The 13,874-nt window shown below is 39.6% G+C and overlaps 1 protein-coding gene across 2 annotated transcripts in view; it reads right to left on the bottom strand.

Annotated features, from left to right (window-relative positions):
* stk3 (serine/threonine kinase 3 (STE20 homolog, yeast)) overlaps window positions 1-13,874 on the bottom strand; it is a 276,140-nt gene that overhangs the window by 229,063 nt on the left and 33,203 nt on the right. For both annotated transcript variants that reach the window (XM_078398044.1, XM_078398046.1), the window contains exons 3-4: window positions 12,138-12,266; window positions 5,844-5,958 (exon numbers count right to left, since the gene is read on the bottom strand). In XM_078398044.1, coding sequence (XP_078254170.1) covers window positions 5,844-5,958; window positions 12,138-12,266 — 244 coding nt within the window. The remainder of the gene's footprint in view (window positions 1-5,843; window positions 5,959-12,137; window positions 12,267-13,874) is intronic.

The following is a 13,874-nucleotide window of genomic DNA, read 5'->3' on the forward strand; positions in this document are numbered from 1 at the left end:
TCTCTGCGGAATGCAGAAAGGGGAGGGGATGGGAAGATGTGGCCAGTAGTGGGGTCCCGTTGGAGGTGATGGAAATGTTGGAGGATGATTTGTTGGATATGCTGGCTGATGGGGTGGAAGGTGAGAACGAGGGGGATTCTGTCCTTGTTACGAATGGGGGGAGGGGAAGCAAGAGCGGAGCTGCGGGATATAGAAAAGGCCCTAGTGAGAGCCTCATCTATAATGGAAGAGGGGAAGCCCCATTTCCTGAAGAATGAGGACATCTCTGATGCCCTAGTGTGAAACACCTCATCCCGTGCGCAAATGCGGCATAAACTGAGGAATTGGGAGTAGGGGATAAACTTTTTGCAGGGGACTGGATGGGAAGAAGTTACTCAACTATTAAGCTACTCAACCTTATACTACTTTCCAACATTTGCCACTGCAACTTTGCAGTATGATGATTCTGCAGGCAAGACGTTGCAGATCTCTCGCAAATGTCAAAATAAATGTTCTCATCTCCACTGCCCCCAACCCTTAATATAAGCCCCCTTGTTTTTGAAGTCTTGTCTAAAGGTCATGCCATTGTTTAAAAATGCAGGAAAGAATAAACAAAAAATAATGAGCATCGTAATACTACATTCATACCAAATCTAGGCTAGATGACACTGTTTAAAGTCAAATTGAGATTATTATTGGATGCACAAATATGGTGAAATTTTTTCCTTGTGGCGGCATCACAAGCACATAGGCCTCAAACAACACACAGAAACAAATTGTACATAAAATACATAAATTCTGCAAGACAGTGAAAAACACAATTGGAAAACAAGTCCCCTGTAGTCGAAAGGGTATTTAAACTGTTGAGGTAGGATCTGCAAGTTTGTTCAGGACCCTCACAACTTCTACAGATTGGTTTGGGAACAGCGCCATCCAAGACCGCAAGAAATTGCAGCAGATTGTGGACGCAGCCCAGGCCATTACACAAACCAACTTCCCTTCCATTGACTCCATCTTACACATCACGCTGCCTCGGCAAGGCCAGAATCAAAATCAAGGACGAGTCACACCCTGGCCACTCCCTCTTCTCCCCTCTCCCATAGGCAACTGAACCATCCTACCGCAATCAGACAGCAGTCCTGAACTACTATCGGACTATCTTTGATCGGACTTTACAGGTTTACCTCACACTAAACATTATTCCCTTATCATGTATCTGTACACTGTGAATGGCTCCATTGTAATCATGTATTGTCTTTCCACTGGGTGGTTAGCAGGCAACAAAAGCTTTTCACTCTACCTCGGTACACAGGACAAACTAAACTGAACTGGTTGTGGGAAAGTAGTCATTATTAGGAAAAGGATGCCCAGGTAATAGAGCAGTTGCAAAGATTTTCAGGGATGCGAGGCAAAACATTCCAGAAAAGGCAGCTGAGGGGTAACCTAATAGAGGTCTTTAAAATTATGAAACATATTGAGAGAATAAATGCAGGGAAAAATGTTCCAATGGAAAAAGGCATAACCAGGGGCCATTGGTTCAAGAGAGCCACCAAGAAATCCAAAAAGAAATTCACAGGAAAGAGGTTAAAAAAACAAAGGGAACTGTGAGATACAGAACACTGCAGCTTCTAGAAATACCTTGAAAGAGAAAAACTGAGTTAATGCTGCAAGGTTGGCTTTTCATCAGAGCTGGAAGAGCTAATTATCCAAAATTGTTGCATTCAATAGAATTCAAGAGAATAAAAGGTTATGCTGATATAATTTAATATAAGCCAGGAAAAGGCTTCCATAAACAGCAGTAACAAAATGATAACATCATTAGTTTTCTTGATGTTGATTGAAGAATAAACATTAGTCAAGATTGCAGCAATAACTCCCTTGCTCTTCTTCTGAAAAGTGCTGTTAAACGAGCTGAAGGCAGGTAGGGCCTCTGAGAGACTGAGAGGTCTGGCTGCACAACATCCCAAGTATTGTTGAGAGTTTTGTGTTCAGGTCTCTGGAGGGGGATTTGAGCCCATAGCCTTCTGACTCAGAAACGACCAAATGAGCTGCAGGTGGCACTGATTAAAATGCATAACTGAAGCGAAGGCACTAAGGATGCTAGTTTCCCGAGACAGTTGAGCTCAGTATTCCCTGTGCTGCCTTCAGTAGGATTTTTTAAATATTTTCCTGTAATCCGAGACACTTAAGGCAAAACAACATCCTATGCAATAGTTGTATTTTAAAAATTAGTAACAACAAGAAGCAAAAAAAGAGACCAGTTGGAGGTATTCAACAGGTCAGGCAGCCTCTGTAGGGAGAAATGGGCAGTTGATGGATCTGCTCTCGACCCTTCATTGTTACTGCTGCTCTCCTATTTAGGCAACAAAATCTCTTGTGCCTCCAGTCACCAGTAAAATTACAGACTGTAGACAACTAATTTTGATTTATGAGCAAACATTCTACAACTATCTTTTTAACTAATATGCAGTAACAAATATAAATCAGAGGAGGGTGCTATAATATAGAATATTTCCTCTGCTTTCAATGAGTCTCCATGAAATTTCTTCAGAACCATCTTTATCACACAATGCATATGTTCTGACCACTAAAATAAGAATAAATCACACAGCGCATTTGTTCAGTGTGAGCAAGTAAGTTATTTCAACATGAATAACAAAGAACTTCATTTTATTTCAAAACTTTTGAAAGTACATGTAATTTGGGAATATATAAGTTCATAAGTCAGAGGAGCAGAATTAGGCCATTCGGCCCATTGAGTCTACTCCGCCATTCAATCATGGCAGATCTTTCTTTCCCTCTCAACCCCATTCTCCTGCCTTCTCCCCAATGTTTGACACCCATTACTAATCAAGAACCTGTCAATCTACGCTTTAAAAATACTCAATGACTCGGCCTCCACTGCCGTCTGTGGCAATTTATTCCAGATTCTCCACTCTCTCTCTTTAAATAAATTCCTCCTGATCCTTTCTAAAGGCATGTCCTTTTATTCTGAAGCTGTGCCCTCTGGTCCGAGACTCTCCCATTAGTAGAAGCATCCTCATCACATCCACTCTATCCAGGTCCTTCACTATTTGGTAAATTTCAATGAGATCCCCCCCTCATCCTTCTAAATTCCAGCAAGTACAGCCCAGAGCTGTCAAATGCTCATTATACATTAACCCAATCATACCCGGGATCATTCTCGTAAACCTCCTCTGGGCCTTCTCCAACGCCAGCGCATCCTTCCTCAGATATGGGGCCCAAAACTGCTCACAATACTCCAATTGCTGTTTGATCAGTGCCTTATAAAACCTCAGCATTGCATCCCTGTTTTTAATATTCTAGTCCTCTCAAATAATTGCAAACATTGCATTTGCCTTCCTTACCACCAATTCAACTTGCAAATTAACCGTCTAGAAATCCTGCACCAGCATTCCCAAGTCCATTAGCACCTACAATTTCTGAATCCTCCCTATTTGGAAAATAGTCTTTAATCCTTGTACCAATGTGCATGATTGCACACTTGGCTCCGCTGCATTCTAACTGCCACTTCTTTGCACACTCTGCAAACCTGCCCAGGTCCTTCTGCAGACTCCATGCTTCCTCTACACTACATGCCCCTCCACCTTTCTTCGTATCATCTTCAAACTTGGCACAAAGCCATCAATTCCATCATCCCAATCATTGATATACAACATGGAGAGTAGCAGCCCCAACACCAACCTCTGCGGAACACCACTAGTCATTGGCAACCAGGCAGAAAAAGCCCCCTTTATTCCCATTCTTTGCTTTCTGCCATTCAGGGGCTTTCTGAAAATCCAGGTAAATAGTATTTTACAAAGGGGCGGCACAAAGGCGCGGTAGAGTTGTTGCTTCATAGCTCCAGAAACCCAGGTTCGATCCTGGCAATGGGTGCTGTCTGTACGGAGTTTGTACATTCTCCGTGTGACCCTGTGGGTTTTCTCCAGGTGCTCCGGTTTCCTCCCACAAGTCCAATGATGTACAACTTTGTAGGTTAATTTGGATTCAGTAAAAATTCTAAGTAGTCCCTTGTGTATAGGATAGTGCTAGTGCACAGGGATCACTGACTCGTTGGGCTGAAGGGCCTGTTTCCGTAATCTCTAAACTAAACGAAATAAAATAATAATCTCTGAACTGAACAAAACTAAACGTAACATCCATTTACTCTCCTTGGCTTCCTCAAAACATTCCAGCGGATCTGTCAGGCAAGATCTCCCCTTCACAAAACCATGCTGACTTTGGCCTATTTTATCATGTGCTTCTAAGTACGTGGAAACCTCATCCTTAATAATGGACTCTAAAATCTTACCAACCACAGAAGTCAGATTAACCAGCCAATAGTTTCTGCTCATTTGCCTCGTTCCCTACTTAAACGGTGAGGTAACATATGTAGTTTTCCAGTCCTCTGGGACCACTCCTGACTAGTGATTCTTGAAAGATCACTCCTAATGCCTCCACAATATCTAAAGCTACCTCTTTCAGAACCCTATGGTGCAGTCCATCTGGTCCAGGTGGCATCCACATTCAGACCTTGCACCTTCCTCAGCACCTTCTCGTTAGGAATAGCAACTCCAGTAACTTCTACCCCCTGACTTTCTTAGATTTCGGGTGTCTTCTGCTGCGAAGACAGATGCAAAAATGTATTCATCTGCCATTTTTTTATTCCCCATGAAATTATCACATTTCAAATTACAGAATTACAAATCTTGTCAGATTTCTCAATAGTTACCCTTCTAAGGAAATAGTAGACCATGTGACCATTCAAGCTTGCTGTGCCAGTCATTAATTATTGCCTGATCACTAACTTCAATCCCAGTGTCTTGTCTGATATACTTCAATTTTAAAAAGCGTACCTCAGTTTTCAATATGCTTGATAGCTCAGAGTCCACAGCTGCTTGTGTGACAGGATTTCAAAGAATCACAACTAACAGAGAAGAAACGCCTCTATCCAGAAATAATGCTGCTTAGTTCGAGATTCTCCATCAATAGAAACATCCTCACAGCATCTACCCCCTCAAGCCCATTCAGAACCTCATACTTCATCACAATCATCTCTTATTCTTCCAAACAGAAACTGAAATGCAACAAGTCCAATCTTTTCCTGTAATTTAACTCCCGCGGCCCAGTAATTAACCCAGTGAACATTTGCTGCAGTAAATCCGCGGCAAGTAGAAACCGCCACATATGCTTCCCAAAGCTCTATAATTTTTTTGCTTAGGTAACTTACAACGCAGCAGTATGAACATTGTATTCTCTAATCTTAGGCAGCATACAAATGCTCACTTCTCCCCTCACCCCTTCCTCCATTTAAAGTTGGTTAACCAGTTCCACAGTTCACAATGATGTATCCCTCTTGGGATCACACCAACCCCATCAAACAATCGGACTATTGCAACCACCCAGCTTGATGTCAATTGTTGCTGGCCCTGATTTGTCCTGGTCTTTTGTTGCTTCCAGTTCCTCCCCCCTACAATCAATCTGAAGAAGGGTCCCGACCCAAAACTTCACCTATTTTCTCCAGAGATGTTACCTGGTCCGCTGAGTTACTGACATTTTGTATCGATCTTTGGTATTAACCCACATCTGCAGTTCCATTTTATTACTTCTATACAAATTTGGTTGGCTTATGCCTCAATAGTCCATTGCAATAAAAAGGATAATATCCAATTTGCCCAGAAATGTATCATCAGGTTAACTTTGTGTTCCTTGTATGAAGACACCCTGATCAGTTTGAACACACCATACCTTTTTGAGGATAAATTGATTATTTTGCTTTATTATACTTATTTCAATATTCTGCAAGGGAGAAAAGATTCAGTCACATCACCTTAGGAATATGTTGACAAACTTAACATACTTACTGTTTTGTTTCGTAGTCGGATAATATCGGACACAGAACCAGCCCCACAATATTCCATAACTATCCAGAGATCCGTATTTTTAAAATAGCTGCCATAGTAATTCACTACATAAGCACTGAAAGTAAAACAAAATAACTGTTAAAAATCATAACTTTCCCATTATCTTCCCAAAATGGCCTTGTTTTTCTCCAAGATAAACCTAAGATAGATGGGATAACCAGCCCCAGTTTGAGCCCTTTTCTTGCTGTGCAACAGCTTTGTCCACAGTACCAAAGGCACCCACTCTAATCTCCTGTATTACATGAATGATCCCAGGTTCATTCCTGGGTAGGTTAACCTATAATGACCGTTTGTCGGCACTGGGCCTGTACTCGCTGGAGTTTAGAAGAATGAGGGGGGACCTCAGTGAAACATACAGAATAGTGAAAGGATTGGATAGAGTGGATGTGGAGAGGATGTTTCCACTAGAGGGAGATTCTAGGACTAGAGGTCATAACTTCAAAATTAAAGGACATTTTTTTAGGACGTAGATGAGGAGAAATGTATTTAGTCAGAGGGTGGTGAAACTGTGGAATTTCTTTGCAACGAAGGCTGAGGAGGCCATCAGTGGATATTTTTAAGGCATTCTTGATCAGTACAGGTGTCAGAGGTTATGGGGAGAAGGCAGGAGAATACGGTGAGGAAGGGGAGATAGATCAGCCATGATTGAATGGCGGAGTATACTTGATGGGCAAAATGGCCTAATTCTAATCCTATCTCTTATGAGAACTACTAGTGTTTCATGGGAAGTTATTAATTCTGGTTCATGCCTGACTAACAATATTCAGTGCTGATTTCGGTCATTCTTAAATTTCTAGCAATAATTTGATCAGAAAAAGAAGCAGGAATACCTTATTTACTTTTCAACGTCTGCTCAATGTGGTATTTTCATTGTTGATATATAAACTCATACAAATAATGCTATAATTCCTTTTGTATTCATTAATAAATCTCCATCCTTTCATATAATTTACTCCTACAGGGAAATACCATTCCCTGTACTATTTACTATTCGAAAAATTAAGGAATACACAAATTTCAAGATTATTTGAGAACAGTTTGAAGACATACTGCAAGACAATCAACACCTGCAACACAACATATATGGACCTATACCTTGTCTAAGTAGAATCATTAAGTGCTATAAATTACACAAAGTAAATCAGATGTTACTACAAACACTGTGTTATCAAAGCTAGCTACTGGCCTGTTAGCACTGAGGAATTAAGTACAGCTTTTTAAAGTCTGCCCTCAAGGGCACAGACATCGTAAACATCCATTTGACTGGCCAGAGTTGAAGCAGGTTCCTATTTTTAATGAATGGGACCCATATGTACTTTTTTCCAAATGCTCAGACTAACCACAGTGCATATTGGTCTTTACAATGGGGTAAGCCCTCAAGATCCTTTACCAAGTTGTCCCAGAGGGACTATTGGCCAACTTTCTGAAGAGGCGGATGCACCTGCATGCATTACATAATCAAACTTTTAAGAAAACACCATCAGGTGGATTATATTGCATGTCTTTAGGTAATCTGTGCAGACAGATGGCTGAATAATATTACTAATTAAGGATTCGATTGTGTGAAGTATTACATTCCAGAATGAGATAGTATGAAGACAGGTAAACACAAAATGCTGGAGTAACTCAGCGGGACAGACAGCATCTCTGGAGTGAAGGAATGGGTGACGTTTCAGTCTGAAGAAGGGTCTTGACCCGAAACGTCACCCATTCCTTCTGTCCAGAGATTCTGCCTGTCCCGCTGAGTTACTTCAGCATTTTGTATCTACCTTCGATTTAAACCAGCATCTGCAGTCCTTTCCTACACATAATATAAAGACAGGAACAGATTCAACAGAATCCAAGTGCCAACTTATCGAGCTCTGTTGCATAATGTTGAAAAAGGCCGAGCTGCATCTCCAAGGGAGATAGAGGGAAAAGCACCATTTTCAAACACTTTCTCTTCTGTAGTTAAATTGTAAATGAATGGATGTCAGAACTTGGGGGAAATATCTAATGACAGCAAACCTTAAAATTTAATTTGGCAATCATTAAGAATTTCTCCATTTCAAACAACCACTATCTCAAATTCTTTTACTGGTTTTAATAATACTTAATCCATCTTGAATAGATAATTGTGAACCACTTATAATATAGAACATAGTACAAACAGGAACAGCCCCTTCGACCCACAATGTCTGTGCCGAACGTGATGCCAAGATAAACTAATCTCTTCTCAGATCAATTTATAAATTTCTTTGATTGAATAAGTGTGAGAAGCATGCTCATGGTTGAAGAGGCAGATAGCATTTAACTAAACTGCAAATGCAAGTATCATATTACATATGGCATAATTAAATTAGTGAATAAGAGTCAAAAATGCATGTTAGCGTATCAAATATTTTTCACCTGGGACAAATTACTAAAATATGATACCAAAACTTAAACTGGCAAGAAGGCCACATGCAAGCTTAAGGCAGGTACATTATCAGCTGTGCTGAGGGTAAACATTATCAGATCTATGACACAGCTATGTCAATACTGGCAAACGAATATGGATTCCCTCGCGAAATCCGAATGAACATGAAATCCCCACTCCCTTTGCACCTCCCAGAAGGCCATTGCAATGAGATACATATAGATGACATTAGCTGGAAAAGTTCAAGCAAATGATTGTAACGTTTTGTAACAACTCAAGCATCAGGAGAAAGACAGTTTATGAAATCAGAAAAGTAACATAACTGCTAAATTATTGAACTGCTATTCTACAGAGAACTTGCAATGGATAGGATACATTGATTTTCAGTTATTTATACCGTGGATAAGGGCCTGTGATTTTCGGAATTTGCAAAATTGACCTGTGTGTTTGCAAGGAAGAAATAATAGACTGCAGGAAAATGTCAATCAATGACAAGGTGAAAATTTGAATTTAATCTTAAGAAATATTAAGAAAGATACTTGGGAAAGAAAAGCAATTGGAGATAATACACAATACGAGAAAATGTAGAGAAACATATTGGTATTTAAACGCAAGCCTGACGATCTCCAAAAGTAACAGGTGAGGTAGGCAGCTAGTTAATAAGGTACACTGAATACCTTACTTGCCGAAACATACAACACAAAAACAGGAAATCGTGCAATAAAATATTAGTCAGGCCAGTCTGGAGTGCAGTTCACATCAGCACATTACAGTGAGAATGTGATAGCATCAGATGGAGTAATCCTTTGTGCAAGGATGATTACAAGGCAGGAGACAAAGTGTTGAATGAACTCAGCAAGCTTAGCAACATCTATGGGGGGAATATGGATCCTTACTTTCTCCAGTTTGTTTTTTGCTCAAGATTCCAGCATATGCAGTCTCTTGTGTCTCCACAGGACAGGAGAATTTAGTTACTATGGACAAGATAACTGTGCTTAATTTCTTTTCAACAAATTAAATCCAGGGGAGATTTAATTAATGTATATAAATTAGAAAAGTACAATTAGGGTGAACAGGAAGGATCTATTTTCCTTTGCAAACAGAACAATAACTCTGGGACATCGTTAAAGTAAATGATTGTACAATTTTAGAGGGAAATTGAGGATTTTTACCTGCATCCAGAAACTTTGAAGCCATGAAATTAAAATGGATACATTTCATAACAACACAAGAGAAAGCAGAAGTAGGCCATTCGACCTTCATGTCAACCCCATAATTAGTTTAGTTTCTTGTCACGTGTACCAAGGTGCAGTGAAAAGCTTTTTGTTGTGTGCTAACCAGTCAGCAGAAAGACAATACATAATTACAATCAATCCATTTACAGTGTATAGATATAAGATAAGGGAATAACGTTTAGTGCAAGGTAAAGCCAGCAAAGTCCAGTCAAGGATAGTCCGAGGGACATCAAAGAGATAGATAATAGCTCATGGTTGATCTTTTATTTCAATGTCAATTCCCTGTACTAACTCCACACTGTTGATTCCATTAGCATCTAAAATCCTATTGACCTCTGCCTTGAATATATTCAATAACCAAGCTTCCACACCCCACTTGAATGAAATTCCAAAGATTCATACCCTACGTGTGAAGAAATAATCGCTGTCCTAAATAAACAACTCTTTGAGAATCTGATCACTGGTTCTGCACTTTCCAACCAGATGAAACCATCCCTGCCCTGTAAAAAAGTTCTAAGTTTCAATGAAATTACCAAACTCAAGTATAGTCCCAGTCTATTTAATTTCTCCTTATTCAACAAATTTAACATATCAACAATCAGTCTGGTGAACCTCTACTGTAACTGGATCCTTCATGTAGGAAGACCATTTATTCACAAAATGCTGGAGTAACTCAGCAGGTCAGGCAGCATCTCAGGAGAGAAGGAATGGGCGACGTTTCGGGTCGAGACAATTTCACCAGGGCCAAATAACTGGAGCAAAATGGTTTTACATTTACATTTAATCCTCCTCACTGAACCTGTATATTAATTATCAAGTGCAATATTTCTATGTTGGCTGAAAATATAAAGCTGTGTGATAGTATAGGCTGTGGGAGGATTCAGGATGATGTAGGTGAGTTAGTGAATGGGCGAGGATGTGGCTTACAGAAGATAATGTGCAACAACAGGAAGTTGTCTATTTTGGTAAAAGAAAATGCAGCTTCCCTGATCTGAAATATTAACCTTTTCTCTTTCATTGGGTATTACTTGTCCCACTGAGCGATGGTATAATTTTCTGTTTTGTTTCAGATTTCCAACATCCACAGATTTTTGATTTTCAATTATTTACTTTTACTGATTGGTTTGCACGGACATTCACGTTCCTCTGAACAGCCACACCTTTCAATCTCACTAATTAAAACAAAAAGTCCACCTTTCTACAAAGGTGGATTGCCCCATATTTTTCCACCTTATATTCCATCTGCCTTGCCTTGACCATTCACGTTATCTTCCTATATATCCTCCTAAATCTTTCCTATATCCTCTTTACAGGCCCGATGATGCACAACCTTGCTGCATCAGCAAACATGGATATATCACACTCGATCAGTTCTTCCAAAGCAATGATATAGACTTTTCACAACTGACATCCAAGCAAACCCTACAGCATTCCACTTGTCATAACCTTCCAGCCCTTAAATTACCTACCTGTTTTCTATCGGTTAGCTAATCCTCAATCCATGTCAGTATATTACCCCTAATACTGTGATTTCCAATTTATTTAATAATGTCATGATAAATTATTATAGGTCTTCCAAAATTCCAAATACACTAAATTAGCTGGTATGTTTTATCTATTCTGCTAATTACATTAAAATCTGTAAGACAATAAATTTCTATGTTATGAATATCTTAAATATACTTTCAGGAATGACCCTTGATCTGAACAGAGTCAAGCTCTGTACATGAGCAGACAGGGTCCCAATCATATTAACAATCCTATCTCTGCCTGGTGTACTACTCATTGATCTGTGACAATTCAACCCTGATTTGTTTCCTATTTCTTGAACGAGCTTTAGCTAAAGTGCCTTTTGGAGATAAAGACATCTCCCCTGCTTACGTTAACTTCCAAAGCAAATGTACAATGCCAGATTCAAGACAAATTCTGCAACAGAGCTCCTTCACCATTACTCCTCTTGTACACTAACTTCATATTAAAGTAAATGAAATCAACCCATTCTTACTTCTAAAATTTTCACAAGATTGGCTGAAATGCTTCTCCTCCCTCAATGTTTCTACTGCCTCAAACCATTTAAAACTTAACAATGGGTGGAGCTCAGAATAAACATGGAAGCATGTGGAAAGCTGTAAGAAATCATTTTGATGCCAAACAGTACAAGCAAGGCACTGCCTTTTTTTTAATAGATCCTGCAGTTGCTGGTCTTAGACCAGTAGCTACAGGATTAACACACTCTGAGACACACCACTGTTAGCAGTTCGTTTGTAAAACTTGATAATAATGCAAAGCTCTAAATTGTAGTACCAAAATAATTGATTTAAAACAAAGAATTAATGAAAACATGATTGTTCAGAACATTAGTATCAAAAGCATCTATTTAAAAAAGCACAAACAAAGAACAGTAAAAGATCAAGGACAGATGTTGCAAACCCATGTCAAACCAATTTCAATTCAACAGGCCTAATCCAAAAATAGTCAGAGAGCAGTGTAGCTTGAAAATATTCTGGTTTTACATATTTACTAAATTATAACACTTATGGTTGAACAGCTGTAAAATGCATTATTCTGCTAAGTGGATTTGCCACATTCCATTACTCATACCTATCACATTGTTGCATTATTGAAATTTCCTTAATAATTTCCTGTAGGTCAGACTCCACTGGCACTTGCTTTATGGCAACAACCTGTCCAGATTCTTTATGGATGGCTTTAAAAACACTACCATAGGATCTAGAAAAAGGAAAAAGAAAATGATTTTAAGCATATAGGAAATAAATTAATAGTTGATACAGAATTTGCAATGAAGTAAACCCATCTTTTTGTAATGGTTAATGGAAGTATAATTAAATTCACAAAATTGTCAGCAATTTCAATCATCCCATGTCAACCATAAACTATTTGCTATTTGTTGTAGTGAAAGACAATTAAGGCATATTTTAATTTATTTTAATTTTCACACGATCGTGTCTATTAAGCTATTGCCATGTAAATTAAAATAATGCAATTAATTTGAATTATTCAGCTAGCCTGCATTTTTCTTGTAACCTTATCAAAGAAAATGTGTCAAAGGATTGTTAGGAAAAACACAGAGCAAGTCAAGATGAGGAAAATTTATGAGGGGAACTAAGAGAGATTTTAAGCAACGTCTCAGAGGTAGGTACATAAGAAATGGGATCCAAAAACAGCATTCTAGAGCACGATCCTAGGTTTCCAGAGAGATACAACACGGAAACAAGTCCACAAGAACTCTTCTGTTAGACTCCTATTTATTGACTTCAACACCATAATTCCATCCATACTCATCTCCAAACTCCTGGGCCCCGGAATTAGCACCCCTCTGCCACTGCATCCTCAACTTTCTGATCCACACACCACAATCAGTGATGTTCGGTGACAATACCTCCTACCCTATAATTCTCAACATGGGTGCCGTACTAGAATGCAGAATAGTCCTCTACTATACTACCTACACACTCACAACTTTATGGCTTAATACGGCTCTAACTCCATCTGCAAGTTTGTACATTACACCACTGTGGTGGGCTGAATCACAAACAATGCTATGACAGAGTACAGGAAGGAGACAGAGAAATTAGCAACATGGTGTCAGGACAATAATATCTCCCTCTATAGGAGATAGTTATCGACTTCAGGAAGCATGGTGGAAATCGGTTGAGAGCTTCACGTTTCTTGGCATTAATATCACCAATGATCTGCAGTGGACCAACCACATTGATGCGACAGCCAAGACGGCGCATCTTGCCAATGCTTCTACTTCCAAAGGAGAGTGAGGAACTTCAGCACGTCTCCGATGACTGTTATGACTTCTACAGATACACCGTAGAAAGCATACATTTGTAGGAAAGAACTGCAGATGCTGTTTTAAATTGAAGGTAGACACAAAATGCTGGAGAAAACTCAACAGGACAGGCAGCATCTCTGGAGAGATGGAATAGGTGACGTTCCGCGTCAAGACTGATGTCAGGGGAGTGGGCGGTACAGAGATAAAATAAGATTTATCTCTGTACCGCCCACTCCCCTGACATCAGTCTGAAGAAGGGTCTCGACCCGAAACGTCACCCATTCCTTCTCTCCAGAGATGCTGCCTGTCCCGCTGAGATATTCCAGCATTTTATGTCTACGTTCGATAGAAAGCATACAGTCGAGGTGCATCTCAGCTTGGTTTGAAAAAGCTCTACCCAAGACTACAATAAATTACAGTTGTAGATGAGCCCAGTACATCACACAGACCAAACTTCCCACCATTGACTCCACCTACACTTCATGCTGTCTCGAAAAAGGAACCAACAAAATCAAAGAGTTGTTCCGCCCCCGGCC

The sequence above is a fragment of the Rhinoraja longicauda genome, chromosome 4 (assembly GCF_053455715.1).
Source record: "Rhinoraja longicauda isolate Sanriku21f chromosome 4, sRhiLon1.1, whole genome shotgun sequence".
Classification (NCBI taxonomy): domain Eukaryota; kingdom Metazoa; phylum Chordata; class Chondrichthyes; order Rajiformes; family Arhynchobatidae; genus Rhinoraja; species Rhinoraja longicauda.